The sequence below is a fragment of the Hyla sarda genome, chromosome 6 (assembly GCF_029499605.1).
Source record: "Hyla sarda isolate aHylSar1 chromosome 6, aHylSar1.hap1, whole genome shotgun sequence".
In the NCBI taxonomy this organism is placed as follows: Eukaryota; Metazoa; Chordata; class Amphibia; order Anura; family Hylidae; genus Hyla; species Hyla sarda.
This window is the reverse complement of record NC_079194.1, coordinates 50633922-50653199: the sequence shown is the minus strand read 5'-3', so window position 1 is coordinate 50653199 and position 19278 is coordinate 50633922. Positions and strand designations below refer to the sequence as shown.

Here is a 19278-nt window from a genome sequence, read left to right as displayed (position 1 = left end):
GTCCAAACGTTTGGTCTATACTGTATATATATATATATATATATATATATGTTCCTAGATCATTGCTAATTTTCCAGTAACATGTGTTTGATAAATATGACAATAATATTTCTGATATTATGAATATTTAGGTATTTTATACACATTTGTGACTATAATCCCAGAATATCATACATAAATAGTACACACGCACTGTTGGATGTTTGCCTATGAATTACGTTTTAGTACGACTTGGGAGCCATAAATAAAGCTGTAATGTCTTCATCCATCTCAGTACTGGATGCTCTCATGTAAAGCTTCTCATCGTCACAACATATTTCACTTACCGAGAGGATATTTCTCTAACAAGTAAAGGTAGCTGGCGAAGAAATCGGATCGTATTGCCTTGTGAAGCACGAATGACATACTGTGTCGGCAAAGTTCCTCATCTGTCTTGTGCCAGCGGGACTTGAAGGCGAGGTGGGCTCCCAGGTAATCCATGTTTGTGCTTTGACATCAATAGTAAACAGTGATCCTCGGACCCGGAGACTGCTGCGCCTCGCTTTTATCATGTGTCAAATTATACCAGAATGAGGAAGTGGACCAAGCTTCTGGCATTATTAGCAGGGAGAATTTGTGAGCCAACAGCAGGTGCTGCTGGGAACTGACAGTAAAACATCGCCGAGAGCGAACTGCTCTGTAAGTGTAAAACGATATTCAACTTGATTCAAAAAGGCCACTCTATTTCTGGAGAATAAACCGCGCAGAAAGGAAGCCCTGTTGGGAATTTTACGAGTCATACAATGTGGGTCATCCCATGTTCCCTCTATGTCTTTGTTGATAGTCAGCCAGGTAGTTGCGGGCCTAGGGACTGTTCCTTTCATAACCCCTTATGTCGTATAATAAAAAAATAAAAAAACAGCATTGAATAAATATTATTATACAAAACCATAATTATTACCTATAAAGAAGACAGATATAAGACCCAGGTAATTAGTATGATGTGCAAAAGTGAGAGTGTAAAGCTAGGTTCACCCTATGGAATTTCCGCTGGTGCTAGAAAGTTAAACAGATTTGTAAATTACTTCTATTAAAAAATCTTAACCCTTCTAGTACATATCAGCTGCTGTATACTACAGAGAAAGTTGAGTTGTTCTTTTCTGTCTGACCACAGTGCTCTCTACTGACACCTCTGTCTATGTCAGGAACTGTCCAGAGTAGAAGCAAATCCTCATAGCAAACCACTCCTGCTCCAGACAGTTCCTGACACGGACAGAGGTGTCAGCAGAGAGCACTGTGGTCAGACTGAAATGAACTGCACAACTTCCTCTGGAGCAGCTGATAAATTCTGGATGGCACCGACATGCGATGGCCCCGACATATGATCAAATCGACATACGATGGCCTCTCAGAGATATACAATGCTTTTATAAGTCTGGGCCATCGCATTAACTGCTATCCAACAGCGCAAAATGCTTAAGCTGCTGTCGGATAGCAGTTTAAGCATCCCGGACAGGTTCACTTACCTATCCCCGCTGCTCCGTGTCCTCTTCACGATCCTCCGGCGTCTTTTGCATTTTCTCCGGGGTCCGGGCCTCGCTTTCCGGCGTCGTTATTACGTTAGTGCGCATGCCGTCCCGGCATAGCAACGTAATAACGTCACCAGAAAGCGAGGCCCGGACACTGGAGGATCCAGAAGAAGACGCCGGAGCAGCGGGACAGAATCGGGAGCCCCTGGGAGACCATCGGGAGCGGTGAGGACGCGGTCCGGAGCGGCGGGGACAGGTGAGTATAAATGTACTTTTACTATTGCACAAATCCCTCAACATACGATGGATTCGACAAACGATGGGTCGTTTGGAAAGAATTACCATCGTATGTTGAGGGACCACTGTATAAGTAATTTACAAATCTTTATAACTTTCTGGCACCAGTTGATTTATAAACATTTTCTTCCAACAGAGTACCCCTTTAATGTGTATAGCATGAACAGCCATGTTGCCACAGAGCAGAGGGGGAACAGAGTTGTCATCATCTGTTTAAAGTGTTCTTGTCATTTCAAAAAACATCTGACATGTCACAGAGTTATGTCAAGAGTGTTGATGGGTTGGGTGTCAGTGCCAAGACCCCCACCGTGCACATGCCAGTCAGATGTTTAAAGAGGCCACGGTGCTGATGCGATCACTGCAGCCTCTTCAATGTGTACCCCTACCGATGGCTAGTTCATACTTTTGGACATTATACTATTTTTTGTGGTGGTGCATATTACTGCAGCGTTGTTCCATTCATGTGAATAGGACAACACTGTAAGGTCATGCACCGCCCCATTCATGTGAATAGGACAACACTGTAAGGTCATGCACCGCCCCATTCATGTGAATAGGACAACACTGTAAGGTCATGCGCTGCCCCATTCATGTGAATAGGACAACACTGTAAGGTCATGCACCGCCCCATTCATGTGAATAGGACAACACTGTAAGGTCATGCACCGCCCCATTCATGTGAATAGGACAACACTGTAAGGTCATGCACCGCCCCATTCATGTGAATAGGACAACACTGTAAGGTCATGCACCGCCCCATTCATGTGAATAGGACAACACTGTAAGGTCATGCACCGCCCCATTCATGTGAATAGGACAACACTGTAAGGTCATGCACCGCCCCATTCATGTGAATAGGACAACACTGTAAGGTCATGCACCGCCCCATTCATGTTAATAGGACAACACTGTAAGGTCATGCACCGCCCCATTCATGTGAATAGGACAACACTGTAAGGTCATGCGCCGCCCCATTCATGTGAATAGGACAACACTGTAAGTTCATGCGCTGCCCCATTCATGTGAATAGGACAACACTGTAAGGTCATGCGCCGCCCCATTCATGTGATTAGGACAACACTGTAAGGTCATGCGCCGCCCCATACATGTGATTAGGACAACACTGTAAGGTCATGCACCGCCCCATACATGTGATTAGGACAACACTGTAAGGTCATGCGCCGCCCCATTCATTCATGTGAATAGGACAACACTGTAAGGTAATGCACCGCCCCATTCATGTGATTAGGACAACATTGTAAGGTCATGCGCCGCCCCATTCATGTGAATAGGACAACACTGTAAGGTCATGCACCGCCCCATTCATGTGATTAGGACAACACTGTAAGGTCAGGCACCGCCCCATTCATGTGATTAGGACAACACTGTAAGGTCAGGCACCGCCCCATTCATGTGAATAGGACAACACTGTAAGTTCATGCGCTGCCCCATTCATGTGAATAGGACAACACTGTAAGGTCATGCGCCGCCCCATTCATGTGATTAGGACAACACTGTAAGGTCATGCGCCGCCCCATACATGTGATTAGGACAACACTGTAAGGTCATGCACCGCCCCATACATGTGATTAGGACAACACTGTAAGGTCATGCGCCGCCCCATTCATGTGAATAGGACAACACTGTAAGGTAATGCACCGCCCCATTCATGTGATTAGGACAACACTGTAAGGTCATGCGCCGCCCCATTCATGTGAATAGGACAACACTGTAAGGTCATGCACCGCCCCATTCATGTGATTAGGACAACACTGTAAGGTCAGGCACCGCCCCATTCATGTGATTAGGACAACACTGTAAGGTCAGGCACCGCCCCATTCATGTGATTAGGACAACACTGTAAGGTCAGGCACCGCCCCATTCATGTGATTAGGACAACACTGTAAGGTCATGCGCTGCCCCATTCATGTGAATAGGACAACACTGTAAGGTCATGCACCGCCCCATTCATGTGATTAGGACAACACTGTAAGGTCATGCGCCGCCTCTGCAATAAGAATGTCATTTGCAAGTATAAACCATTCCAGGAATTTGCTCAGATATATGTTTTCTGTATTGGAGCAAAAAGAAACCAACCAACCAGGTTCAAGCTTTTTCTAGAGCAGGTTGTTGTATTATTGATAACATTTGGTTGCTATGGGCAATGGTTTCCTTAGACTGAATTTTAATGTGTGACGCCCTCTAGCTGCCATGAGTTAAACTTTTGAATTTATCTCACGTGCATTATAGACCACACGTGCTTCCAATCGCGTTCTACCGTTTTGGTCTCACAAATAATGAGGGTGCATGGAATGTGAAAACTTACATAGTAAATGAATTGATACTTTATACATCGCTCATTTTTATTTGGTACAAAACTAGGTTATAGCATTTGACTTCTGTCTCTAAACATCTGGATTCAGTAAAGCCAAAAAGATGTTGGGTTTGTGGTTCATTAAGTAATGATGTTTTGATTGTGTTACTGTAACAGCCGGGCGAGCATGTTATTAAGTCACCATGTGTGACTGGACCCCATAAAGGATCTATTTTTACATGTCTCGGGCACTGTGTAAAACAAAGCACCAATGACTTACATGGAACTTGTAAAATACGACAGTAACTTTAACTATTAGTACCGTGGTAATTATAGGGCGGTTGAGTTTTTTCCGTATGGTAATGATGCATAAGCATATTAAATACGTTAAGCTTTTATAGGGTTATTATACTTTAGACATTAAAGGCATATCCACAGGATATGCCATAAATGTCTGATCGGTGGAGGTCCCAGCTCTGCCAGGAGATACCATGGGTAACATGTATTACCACATTTAAATTTAGTTGCCACCCACAGCTGCCAGACTTGCACTTCTGCATTCATAAGTTTGTCTTGCTGCTTTGTAAAAAGAGTGAGAAGTACTGTGCCCTCTCCCAGTGGTCTTCTGCCAGCTGCTCTTTCGGTTGGGCACTCCCGGTTACCTTCTCTGCACACGACCCAGTCGGTACTCTGTTTCACTGCCATGTCCAACCTTTCACTGTTGCTCCCGGTTCTGCCCATAGGGTGTGTGAGTGTTCCCTTCCTGCCAACGCAGACACCCAAACCCTTTCCTAGCCAATCACTGCAGCTAACCTGGTATATAGTAGAAAGACAAGCGCTCCATAGGGTAAAACTATTAGTACCCAGTGTGAGAATTAGAATGAATGACTGCTCACCTGGGGTGGTTGTGTAGATTCATACACGAAAATGATAAAGGCTCAATGAATAAACGGTTGTCTGCTGCCCTCCGGTGTATGTTCACAAGTGAGTAGACACGAATGCCTGTAGAAGCTGCGCATGCGCAGCGATACGCGTTGTCACCGATACGCATTGTCACCGCTTTCGTCAACTAAAGGGTTAACTTTTACCTTTATAAGCATGTTGTTGTGTCTGTCTTGGCATGCCTGAAACTGTAGATGCGCAGTGAAATGCATTGCATCTTGGTTAATAAAGTCCATTTGTGTCCTTCCTATGGTGTCCTGGTCGGTCAGCGCCGTGTGAGCTGGTAATTTTCCTAAAAGCCATTCGTGTCTACTCATCTGGTATATAGGGCAGCAAATCCTATCCAATCCTGCCTGAGGAATTAGGTTCCAAATGTGCTAGTTCTGGAGAACATGTTTTGTTCTTCAATCCTTTGACCCCCATCTCCAGCTGTCTCCTTGACCCCTGCCATATCCTCATGCTTGACCTAGGCTTCTCGCTGACTATTGAACCTGTGCTGCCCACCCCGACCTGTTTTCTGATCATGAACGTACTACCAGACCATGACCTGTACCTGTTTGATCCCTCTGTGTGTCACAGCATGCATGGCCAGCTGCCACCTACACTGGGATCATTCCTTGAGGGAGCAACCTGCAGCGAAGACCTTGAATAGGGTTTAAGAAGAAAGACCCGGGGACCACTTAGATAACACCATCAGGAGTGGCCCACAGACAAGCTGGTTGGGTGGCACAGTGGGTCCACAGTCACTGTGAACCCACACAGTGTTGGGGTCCTGAGTACAAATTCAACAAAGGACAACATCGGCATGGAGTTTGTATTTTTTCCCCATGTTTGAATGGGTTTCCCTCCGCTACACTGCTCACCCACACCCCAAAACAAACTGATAGGTTAATTTGGAATTTAGAAGAGGGACCATGATGACAAGCTCTGTACATTGCTGAAGAATATGTTGGCACTATATAAACAATCTAATACAGTACTATGGTAAAATATGTTGCCTTGTTGTCAAATGTAAATCTTGATATCTCCTGTGCAAACTGTATTCTTTGCATATGTGCAGTATTTTGTATTTATATTATGTATATCGGCTGCAGTTTTTGTGTCGTTAAAGAAGTACTTCTAAGGATAGGGGATAAACGGGTCCGACCCCTGGGACCCCCAGCGATCTCCCTGATGACGCCCCTGCTTTCCTCCTGAATGGGGTGTGTCAAACACTGCACAAAGCTGTAGCTTACACACCCCCTCTATTTATCTCTATGAGAGACCTGGATCTCTGAATTCGGCTATTTTTGGCTCTCCCATAGAGCTTCCTGGGGTGGTCGACACAGCTCTTCATGCAGAGAGCCAGGGTGACGTGCGGGAGATCGCGGTGGATCCCATCGGACACTTAGTTTCAATCCTTAGGATAGGGGATACATTTTTCTGTCCCGGAGTACTCCTTTAAAGGGGTATTCCAGCCAAAAAGATCTTATCATACACATCATAAGATGTCTTATAGTGGGGGGCCCACCACTGGGAACCCCGCGATCTCCGTGCAGCACCCACATTCCATACTGGGGTGTTGCTCCAGTCTCGGAAACCTCTGTGTTTTCGGGACTGGAGACGCGACGTCACAACATGCTCCTTCCATTCATGTCTATGGGAGGGGGCGTGAAGACCGTCATGCCCCCTCCCATAGACATGAATGGAGGGGGCATGGGGTGATGACATGAGGGGCCGTGACACAACGTCACTTCTTTAGTGGATAGAGGATGAGATGTTTTTGGCTGGAATACCCCTTTTAGGAATATGGTGGATCTGCTGAATTTTACTCATTGTGCATGGGCCCTTGGTTTATGATCTGCATAGTAATCCGTCTCCCCCTGGATTCAGGTTATTCCTCTTCATTACCTCTATTACTAAAACTAATGGAGAAACAAAACAGCTGGAGGCACCTAACCAAAAAAAAACTGAAGCACTCAATGGAATATATGGAAAACAAAAGCGAAAAATCACAGTGGTTCAAAAAAAGAAAAAAAAATTTATATATATATATATATATATATATATATATATATCTGAGCAAAACGGTGGTGCAAAGGAATCCAAGAAGCAAATAATACAATAGCAAAAAGAAAAAGTCCAGCAACTCACCGCAATTGACACTCAGTGCATAGCAGCCGCCATGGATGTTCGGGATCTTGCAGGAAGCTAAGAGGCTACAAACCGAAACTCACTGGTTTGTAGCCTCTTAGCTTCCTGCAAGATCCCGGATTACTACTGACTGTTAGACTTAGGGTCATTACTTACACACATGTTTCCTTTAATAAAACAAATCTTCTTTTTGAGCTTTTCTAATGATGTTTATAAAACACAGCAGATTATTTCCATTCCTTGTATAAAGACCAACAGCAATTACCACATTGCAAAAACACTTAAATTCTCAAGCCGATCTTAAAATTCAACGCACACCATACTTTCCAAATAAAAATTGTGTTTTTAGGCACTTTGCCAAATGATAAAAAAAAAAAAGAAGGTTTCATAGATTTATGCAAATAAAGCTCAATCATCATATCATTAAAAATTCTGTAACATTTTACTTGTTCACAATTTATAAAGGAAACTAAGTCGTAATACTGGATCCGCAGCCTGGATACCACCAACACCTGACGGACTCCTTTGATGCATAATGGGGTCTATCATGGTGTTCATTGGTTTAATAGGACTGTTAACAAGGGCTTTAGGCTAAGCTTCCAATGGCAGTGTGAATAGTGCCTGACATTACTATTTTCAGGTTGTCTGTGAAACACAGGTGAGAGATGGATTAGTAGTGCGCAGGCTGGTGCAAGGATTTTTGTCACCCTAGGCAAAAGCTAATTTTGCCACCCCCTTGACCCCACCCATTGGTTCTGCCCTTTGACATGCCCTACCTTACTACTGGGGTAACACACTGTAACAAAGCTACCCCTCATGTAATCTACTTAATACTAGAGTGACTAACTGTAACAAACCTCCTCCTCGTGTAATCACCTTACTACTGGGGTGACACACTGAGGTGCAGATTTCTTAATACACAACACAGGAATCAAGTGACCTCCACTCAAGCTCAGTCCCTCCTCCTCACCAACGCCAAGGTTTCTCAAGTGGCACGGGACCTAACACTAAACCTACCTGTGCGTGATAAGCAAAACCAGGTGCCAGTGGGCAATTACGGCAGCATTAGGCCGACTCACAGCCTGTTCCCAGGTTACCTCCAGTGTGGCTGAGCACACATACAATGGGAGGAGGGAAGCAGACTACAAGCCCCACCTAAGTTGGCTGATATAGTTGCATGGCCTTACAGGTGCATCTTAATGCTGCCTGGAAGATGTTCAAGGCGCATTACATATGGAGTTTACACACCTCCAAGTATAAAGTTTAAACAACAACAACAAAGACGTGGTCTCAAATGGCTGGAGGTGCTCAACCCCAAATGCAGTTGTGCATTTATACTAGGGAACAGATCCTGCCCTTGTGGTCCGTTGCTAGGGGCGATCCCCAGCATAAAAATGCATACAATGGAGGATGCCTGCAGCGGACTACAATAGAATCCTACACCAGATAGACGGTGTGGATGTGTAACAATTAGAATACAGGAATTTACGTGCACTACTGTGGTAGATGTAAACAATGACATTGGCTAACCCTCAACACTGATGTTAAAATTGAGACATTCAATTTTGAGACCAGCCATTTGAGACCACGTCTTTGTTGTTGTTTAAACTTTATACTTGGAGGTGTGTAAACTCCATATGTAATGCGCCTTGAACATCTTCCAGGCAGCATTATGATGCACTTGTGAGGCCGGCACCTATATCAGCCAATCCTCCCATTGTATGTGTGCTCAGCCACACTGGAGGGTATCTGGGAGGAGGCTGTGAGTCGGCCCAATGCTGCCGTAATTGCCCACTGGCCCCTGGTTTTGCTTATCACGCACAGGTAGGTTTAGTGTTAGGTCCCATGCAACTTGAGAAACCTTGGCATTGGTGTGGGGCTCAGGTATGTCCTTCATATAAGGATATACTGATGAATGTCTCAATTTTAATATCAGTGTTTAATATCAGTGTTGAGGGTTGTGTAGTGTAAAGAAGGCTCTAATACTACTGTTTGAGACTGGTGTGCGAATTTTCGCATATGTGAAATTTTGCATATACTAATTTTCGCATATGCGAATTTTTGCTTGTGTGGGTTTTGTATATGCAAATTTTCGCATATGTTAATTTTCACACACGCAAATATTTACATATGCGAAAATAAAACGCGAATATTCGCGAATATATGACGAATATTCGTCCATATATTCGCGAATATTCGCAAATTCAAATATGGCCTATGCCGCTCAACACTATTGTTTACATCTACCACAGTAGTGCACCTAAATTCCTGACTGTTGAGACCCAATTAGCTCCTAGCAGGCTATAACTACCCCTCCCCCTTACTACAATAAATAATTAAATAATAACTGACACAACAACAATTTAACTTTTCCATGGGTGGGAATCGGCCACAGCTTTATTTATAAAATTACTAACTGTAACAAAGACACCGATTGGCTTCTTACCAACCCGAGAGGTGCTGCCACACCGTCCTGTGTGGAGGTCTACCCCGGGTTGACCCCGCTTTCACCGTCTTCTTACCGCCAAGCTGTGACTTACAGTAAACAGAGATACAAAAAAGGGAGGGAGGGAGGGCAAAACTCCGGGTCCTGGGCAGATTGAGGGGGGAAGGGAGGCACCACAGCTATAAATACCCAGGGGAGGGCCCCTGAAAGACCGGGAAACTATTAAACCCCTGATTGGTGCACTCCTTCCCCCCCCACCCATGGGACATACCACTGACAAGTTTTACAGGCGGGGGAGGGGGCTAAAAACCTTGCCTGTATATTTCTTAACCCCTTAACTGCTCACCAGTCAGGGTGCAAGCTAGTTATGCACAGCTTGCCCCACCAGACTGTTGAGACCCAATTACCTCTTAGCAGGCTATAACTACCCCTCCCCCTTACTACAATAAATAATGAAATAATAACTGACACAACAACAATTTAACTTTTCCGTGGGGGGGAATCGGCCACAGCTTTATTTATAAAATTACTTATATAAATAACAATTTAACTAACAAAGACACCGATTGGCTTCTTACCAACCCGAGAGGTGCTGCCACACCGTCCTGTGTGGAGTTTTACCCCGGGTTGACCCCGCTTTCACCGTCTTCTTACCGCCATGGAGGAGACCAGTTAGCCCTACACTGGGCTCCGACCCCCACCCAAGAGATACCGGATAGCCAACACCTGGGGCCACCTCAGCCCCCCGGACACACCTAACACATTTCCTCTCCAGGAAATCCGCCCAACACATTTCCTCTCCAGGAAATCCGCCCAACACATTTCCTCTCCAGGAAATCCACTCAACACATTTCCTCTCCAGGAAATCCGCTCAACACATTTCCTCTCCAGGAAATCCGCTCAACACATTTCCTCTCCAGGAAATACATATTTCCATCTGAGGTACCTGCCGCCAGGATAATTATTATTTTTTTTTTAATAACTCTTGTGTGAACTCCTCTCTCAGACTCGCCCATACAGCGAAGAGTGCCGCAGTACTCACACCACCTTGCGGAAAGCCGCTCCAAAACAAAACACATATGGGAAACACAAACTGGGTGAAAATAGCAACACAACATGCAGATCGCCAGCGCCCCACGCGCTGCACTACCCTCTCCAGAAACCCAGCCACCTCCACCGGCCCCGACACAAAAAGAGAGCGAATCCCGAACTCACAACACCCCACCCTATCAAAGAAAAGTAAAAAACGCAAAACAGACAAAAAACCTGAAAGTGAATAATCGGGGGCGGGGAGCAAACAGTCATCAATAGGATGACAACCGGAAAAACAGTAATTCGCGGACCCTCATGCAGCACAAGCTGCGTGTCCCGGATCGCCTAAGCAGTCTCGGACCGACTGCCTGCAAACGCACAAAATAGGCACCCAAAAACACGTCAGACACCCAAGTCCCATAGAAGGAGACGAGGAGAAAGGAAGTGCCCCATCCACATAGCCCAGAAAAAGCCAGCGCAAAACCTCGGATCAGAAAAACAACGCAAAAGCGACAACCAAAAATCCGACCCACCAAGTGACCCAAAAACTCAAGAAAAATCGGTCGCCGACAGCAAGGCCACCCACTCGCGGGTCCAGCCCCTAGGTATACACCAGAGCAGAGCAGAGCAGAAAAGAAAAATCACCCCCCGCCATGCTCCGTGCGGCAACCGCACCCTACTGGATCACAGCACAGCGGGAAAGCCGCCCATTTTTTTTTTTTTTTTTTTAATAGTAGGTGATTCACATGAACAGGTGGAGAGTACCCAGCGTCACATACTAAGAATGTTATTTGGATGCACGGAGAACACAGCCCAAATCTCAAACCTCCTTGGAGAGGTGACACAGCAGTTAACTTCCGTTATCACATCTTATTAAAACGAAATAGGAAATCAAATATCAGAGCCACGTAAGGTTACTACAAGGGGCATTCCAGGTATGAGAAACAAATCCCCTATCCACAGACACAATTGGAACCTCCAGGACCCTCCTCGACTGTAGACATCCCGGCCTCCACACCAACACCAACCACTCGCAAGCGCCTTACCGTGAGTGCGACCAAGTCGCAGGAGCCACCAAAGCAGACCAAGAAATACACCACTCTGCACGATGAACCATGGGCCAGCCACACGAGCAAACCTTCCGACTCCACCCAAGGGAGCAACCTCCGGAACCATTGCCAGAGAAAAACGGGACAAAGCGTCAACACCCAATACCGACCCCAGGGAGCATAGCCCCAAAATAAATCATAACTCCAAACAGCGAAGAACTAGGTAAACAAGCCGAGCACAGGAAGAAAGCCGAAAGAGATAATAGCAGTGACAACGCCCCGAATGTCAGACTGACAACACGCCACAATCACTCAAATCATACCCTAGAAAAGAAGAAAAGTATCACCAAATTAGAGTGCAACCAAGCGCAGGGGCCACGCCAACCCACACGGTATCGTTACAATTCTAGAACATGAGCTGCCGAAGCAAGCACCCAAAATCCCACAACCAACACCAAGGGAAAAGCGCAAACAAAACCCAAGCATGGCAGAAACCCACCGACTACCAAGACCAAGGGGTAAACCACCCCGCAGCACCACCGGAAAACCAACCACAACACCAACAACCGACCAAACCAGCCACATCTGAGAACAACGGGAGACTGAAAGCAGGCCTGTCCACTGCACGACTCATGAAAAACCCCAACCAACCGAAACGTCAGCCCTTAGCTAACCCGGGGCACATATGCAGGGGCACAGATACCACACACCCTCAGCAGCCAGAGACAACCTGCAGGAAAAAACTCCGCCCAGAACCATATTCCCCGTGGAACATTCAGTAAACTAGCAAGGACCGGAACCAGGGCACCTAGCGAGCCCCGAGAAAACCAAAACAGAGAAAACGCAATCACTCCCTGACCACAGGAAAGCAGCAGACCAATGCCAACGCAGCATGCGGAAGCCATGCTAATCTTCCCTGTATCATTCCAATTTCAATATATTCGCTGCCAAAGCGAGCACAAAAAATGGAACGCTTCACGAATTTGCGTGTCATCCTTGCAGCAACAAACCACACCCCAACAAGCGTAGAACACAGAAGAATCACCCTCTGGAATACCACCACGAACAGAAGAACTCACAAGGCAAGACAAACGGAGACTCAAGCGAAACCTACCCACTGGAGACAAGCGAAACCTACCCACCGCCACATCAGCTAAAACACCCAGCACGACATACGGGAGTCCCATGCCTACCAGAGATTGGGAGCAAAACAGGAAAAAAACATCAGACAAATACACTAGGACAAATGGAGCAGCGGAGAGAGACTACAACTAAGACAGAGAGAAAAACCAAACAAAAACCAAAAGAAACAAAACCGTAACTGGGTGGCAGCCACCGATTCAGAATAAGGAACAAGCCTCAGGAGCTAAGTCCGCAAAAAAGCCCCGGCCACCCAGAGTGTAAGGCCTAGAGACCACTCACCTAAGCGCGCACTGCAGAAAATGAAACCCTACCAAAGCACCCCGTCAAGAAGAGACGTACCCAACTCCCAACCAGAGACCAACACAGAATATCCAAGACCCAAACTCAACAAACACATGGGAACAAAAAGACAAACACTACACAGAATGCAGCCATAAGCACACAAACCGGGGAAGGGGCCCAAGCCCCGCATCAGAACACTCACCAATTCCAGAATATGGAGAGCACAACAGCTGGAGGAACCACTTCACCACTGCCGCAGGCATGGGACAAGGCACGCTGGAGACATGCAGGCACTCGGCCACCGCCCGGAACGGCTCTGGAAGCCATGCCGGGAAACCAGCAGGAGAGGACTTCGAGGCACTCTATGAGGCAGAGGAGGAGGAGGGAGAACCCCTGCGGGAAGAACCGAAACACCTACTCCCTGCAGGCGAGCAGAAGGTCCAAAAAAACACCGCCTGTACCGCCTCCCAGGGCCAGAGCGAGAGCGGCGACGAATATGTCTATGCTCCCATCTGGCCCCAGAGGGGGAAGAGCAACATGAAATCAGGGGAGCACTCCCTACCCCACCACGGGGGGGCACTGGAGAGGCAGGAAGAAGAAGGACAGCAGCGGCAGCAGGGGGGGGGGAGAGGTGTGGGAACTTGGGGTGGAGAGGTGATGGGGAGGCGGGGCGCAGTGGCTGCAAGAACACGGGGAGCACTGGAAAAGCATGAGGAAAAAGGGGGGGGGGCAGCAGCAGCCACGGCAACAAGGGGAGATAAGGGGGGGTGCTAGTGTGGTGGGGGTGAGGAGCTGGGTAAATGAGTGGGGACGGTATGAGGGCTCATACAGTTTGCGCCGTGATCTGAAGTTATCCACGGTAACATTGTCGTTTAGATCAGATGTTGAGATCGCTGTTTATTCATATTTACGGTATGAAAAGCGATAAAAAATATGCTATTTTGGACTGTGAAATTTATGTATTCAATTATTATTATTTTTATTTATTGATGTATTTGATTATTTATTATTCTATTTTTTATTTATTTATAATTTTATTTATTTTTTTATGCATTTTTATTTATTTATTATTATAATTTTTTTTTGCGCGTACGCCATAGACGGAGCGCTTCAATTGATGATATATTTTTATATTTTGGACGCGGCGATACCACATATGTGTATGTTTGTTTTAATATACAGTATGTAATCTATGTGCATATATATATATATATATATATACACACACACATATACATTTCAGGATTGGAGCAATCAATCAACGAGCGGACGCGCAGGAGGCAGGTGAGTGACCCTCCTGCTGCGTCCCAACTGATCGGGACATCGCGATTTTATCGCGATGGTCCCGATCAGCCCGACTGAGCAGCCGGGATGCTTGCAATTTCACTTTCAGACACGGCGATCAACCTTGATCGCCGCGTCTAAAGAGGTAATGCCGGACATCTGCCCGATCGGCGATGTCCGGCATTAGCATGGGTCCTGGTTGCTAATAGCAACCGGGAGCCAACGGCTATGATGCGCGCTCGCCTTGTGAGCGTGCATTACAGCTGGGGACGCGCAAATGGACGTTAATAAATGTCCATTTGCGCAAGGGGGTTAAACCAGCAGCAGCCACCCAGGGGCCGCCACCCAGCAGCAGCCACCCAGGGGCCGCCACCTCCAGAGACGGAGGGGACAACAGGTGGGGGGAAAGGAGACGGAGGGGACCGCACGGGGGGGGGACAAGAAGGAAAGCAGAGCATGCTCATAAGGAGCACGCCTGGGGAGAGGGATCAAGGTACAGGAAGGGGAGAGGGCTAGGGCAGGGAAGAGGGCAAAAGGAACGGGCGGGACAGGGCGCACAGGGACAACAGGGGAAAGGAGAGCGGGACTGAGGAGAGGTCCGCCAGCCTCCCGAACCCAACGCCGGCGCAACAGGAGGGGAGGCCAGCTCAGCCACAAGCGAGCATGCCAGCCCTCACCCTCCTGCTTCATCCGGGCCATAAGGGGGCAGACACTTACCAACCGGCAGCAAAACTCCGGGTCCTGGGCAGATTGAGGGGGGGAAGGGAGGCTCCACAGCTATAAATACCCAGGGGAGGGCTCCTGAAAGCCCGGGAAACTATTAAACCTCTGATTGGTGCATTCCTTGCCCCCCCCCCCCCCACCCATGGGACATACCACTGACAAGTTTTACAGGCGGGGGAGGGGGCTAAAAACCTTGCCTGTATATTTCGTAACCCCTTAACTGCTCACCAGTCAGGGGGCAAGCTAGTTATGCACAGCTTGCCCTTCCAGTATTCTAATTGTTACATATCCACACCGTCTATCTGGTGTAGGATTCTATTGTGGCACTTGTAGTCCGCTGCAGGCATCCTCCATTGTATGCATTTTTATGTTGGGGATCGCCCCTTGCAACAAACCACAAGGGAAGGATCTGCTCCCCCAGTATAAATGGGGTTGAGCACCTCCAGCCATTTGAGACCACATCTTTGTTGTTGTTCAGTCCCTTCTCCTCCACAGCATCACCAAAGGTCATTCAGCAACCATCTCTCCTATCCTCACCAAAAACATGGAGCTACTCAAAAAAAAATCATGAAAAAATATCACAGTATCTGCCACCCCAACATGTGTTTTGTTCCTGTGACCTTCATCCGGGAATGTGACACGAAACACGTGTTGGGGTGATGGCATCACGGGACATCTGACACCTCGTCACTGCAGTTGGGGTTGGTATCTTTGGTGTGTACCAGCGTCATGGTTTATGTTGTCTGCCTACTTGAGTACTTGCACTTTAGAAGGCCTTTGTATCTGTTCATTATTGTAGTTTATCATTTATATATGTAAATTTGCATAGCCACCATGCTGTTTACGTATATTGTCCTGTATTATGTTGTAATGGTTTGTTCATTATGTATGTATATATATATATATATTACATCTAGTCCCGGGATTGCCGCCCTTTTCTGATGCTCTTTTCCTCCCTTTTGTATGTATTTTATGTGTATGTTGCATTTGAATAAAGATACTGTGGTACTTTTTCATTATTTGTTTGAGTAGCTCCTTGTTTTTGGTGATTATATGATTATAGGAGTCTTAGGAGTCTGTTTGGCCATACTATTTCCTTTGTGGGGGGGTGCCTGTCATAGATATTTACATGAGATTATAACACTTGGATATATATATATATTTATATATATATATATATATATATATATATATAAAATATATGTTAATAATGGATTGTCCACAACCGGAAAGCTTCTGTAAACAATGTTAACTTTACTGAAGATTTTCTGTATACTTCAACAACATAACAGTCTCTCATCAATACAGCTAATTTGGAGAATTAGTTACGGTCCAGGAGTCAGGCTAGAATTAGCAGGAATTAGTATAAGACTCACGATTTTTGGTTCTGCTGAGGACGTAGGTTTTGAGGCCTAGCGTGTTGTTGAAAGTTGCGTAGCACACCGTCCTGTTAGTCCGGCATCCACGAGAGCAGCCACCAAAGAGAGCGATAATTGGACGCAGCTCCCTTATATGGGCAGGGGCTGGACTAAAGCTAATTGGTCCATACGGATGGCAATCATCATTACAGAGAATGCTGGGTAACACATGACCCAAGAACCTCCTAAGGTCCGAAGGTCCTGCGACACTGAACAAGGTAAGTACTATACATTCCTATATAATATAGATAGAATTACCAATATATACATTTATTGATATACAAGTTAAACTTAAGGAGAGGTGACTAGGGGCTGTCCCACCTGAGGAACCCTACCTGAACGTAGTTACTCTGACTTTGGGGACCTCTACACTAGGTACTGGATGCAATACGGTACCGGGACACCACAAATGTTGTGTGCATTGCGATCATATCTCGAGATTTGCGATCAGGTGATTTTGTCAGCTGACCATAACCTCGCAAGAGAGGCGATGATACACCTGAATGTAAAATGCTCCCGTTGGGTATCTCTGTCACACCAGAGACGGGATGTATGATGCGGGACACACTGATTGGTTGAATAAGGACGGGAAGTGACATCAACAGTAGATCATAAAAGTAGACAGACGGTATTTGTGAACACATTTGCCTCGCTACCCTTGACAAAGCTGATTCGTCAGCGAAACGTCGGGGAGGCTAGTAGTTATATGTTTTAATACAGCACACATAAAGGTGGCATACTAATAAGAATAGGGACTCAGTATCAGGTGCAATTGTGTGTGGCATAGGAAGCACACAGACTATAAGCACTGACCTGGGCTGAACAGTGTCTTATCTTAGAGAGAGTGATACTGACTCTCCACCTTAAAGCTGCTGGAAATTTTAAACATTTGTGTGTGGGGTATATTTTAACTATTAATTACAATAAATATACCATTTTACGGGGGGGGTTTCTAGTAAAGGGTTTTCCCTGCGAGGGGTCAACCCCTTAAAGGTTGGTAATGGTCTGTTCACCCACACTAAACCCAATACACTGGGTTATAGTGTGGGTGAATAGGAGATCGATGAGGGCTTAATGGGTTAAATACGTACCTGCACTCCGGAGATCTGTCCCTTCGAAGATCGGCATCCATCTTCAGTGAATTGGGCACTGGAGGCAGGCATGCCGGATCAATATGAATATGCATTTCTGCTGGTCATGAGAGCACTGCGCTGACTGAGAGCTCACGTGACCAGTTACAATAAATATTCAGATTGAGCCGGAAGCGCGCAATTCACTGAAGATGGAAGAAGATATTCGGAGGGACAGATCTTCTGAGTGCATGTACATATTTAACCCATTAACCCCAATCTCCTGTTCACCCACACTATAACCCAGTGTATTGGGTTTAGTGTGGGTGAACAGATGACCATTTTCCTTTAACCCTTAAGGACCAAGGACGTACGCGTAAGTCCGTGGGAATTTCGGTCCCTGCTGCGCGCCGGGCGGGGACCGGACCGGGGTGACTGCTGATATCGATCAGCAAATGTCCAGGGGGGTCATCAGACCCCCCCATCTTGGAGATCGCCGCAAATTGCAGGTGAATTCACACCGGCGATTTGCACGATTCCGGGTCTTACGGGTCTATGATGACCCGGAAAATAAGGAGGATCGGGGTTGTCCAAGACACCCACGATCCCCCTGAAGGGATAGGAGTGAGGTGGCAGGGGTGCCACCCCTCCTATCCCTGCTATTGGTCATCTATAAGCGATGACCAATAGCAGATCGGGGGCGGGGGGATTAACTTTCGGTTTCCCCGTTCTGCCCACCCACAATAGGCGGGGCAGAATGGGGAAACCGAAGGGGACCTGCGCCGAAGTCCACTTACCGCGGCGGAGGCGACGATCAGCGACGAGTATCGGTGGCAGCAGAGGACAGCGATGCGGCTCCCTGGATCCTACGGAAGCTGGTGAGTTGGCTAGCAACATCTGGAGGGCTACAGTTTGAGACCACTATACAGTGGTCTCTAAACTGTAGCCAGATGTTGCATAACTACATCTCCCAGCATGCCCTTCAGCGATCAGTACATGCTGGGAGTTGTAGTTTTGCAACAGCTGGAGGCACACTGTTTGGAAAATACTGAGTTAGGTAACAGAACCTAACTGAAGGTTTTCCAACCAGTGTGCCTCCACTTGTTGCAAAAGTACAACTCCCAGCATGCACGGTCTATCAGTACATGTTGGGAGTTGTATTTTTGAAACAGCTGGAGGTTCCCCCTCCCCCCCATGTGAATGTACACACACGGGCCACACGGGCGAGTTTACAGTGAGTTTTCTGCTTCAAGTTTGAGCTGCGGCAAATTTTTTGCCGCAGCGCAAACTCCAAGTGGGAAGCTCACCGTAAACGCCTGCCAGTGTGAATGCACCCTAAAAACACTACACTACACTAACACATAATAAAAGGGTAAAACACTACATATACACCCCTTACACTGCCCCCCCCAATAAAAATTAAAAACATATTGTATGGCAGTGTTTCCAGCTGTTGCAAAACAACAACTCCCAGCATTTCCGGACAGCCACTGACTGTCCAGGCATGCTGGGAGCTTTGCAACAGCTGGAGGCACCCTGTTTGGGAATCACTGGTGTAGAATACCCCTATGTCCACCCCTCTGCAATCCCTAATTTAGTCCTCAAATGCGCATGGCGCTCTCTCACTTCAGAGTTTA

General features: G+C 46.7%; 1 protein-coding gene across 2 annotated transcripts in view; it reads right to left on the bottom strand.

Moving 5' to 3' along the window:
- Positions 1-19278, bottom strand: part of NTMT2 (N-terminal Xaa-Pro-Lys N-methyltransferase 2) — an 87764-nt gene that overhangs the window by 38365 nt on the left and 30121 nt on the right. Inside the window, exon 1 of one of the 2 annotated variants that reach the window (XM_056523679.1) lies at positions 327-483. The exons of the other annotated variant lie outside the window; for it this stretch is intronic. Within the exon in view, the coding sequence (XP_056379654.1) occupies positions 327-480 (154 nt within the window). The 5' untranslated portion in view covers positions 481-483. Of the gene's footprint in view, positions 1-326; positions 484-19278 lie in introns of those variants that run through there. 2 annotated transcript variants of the gene reach the window in all.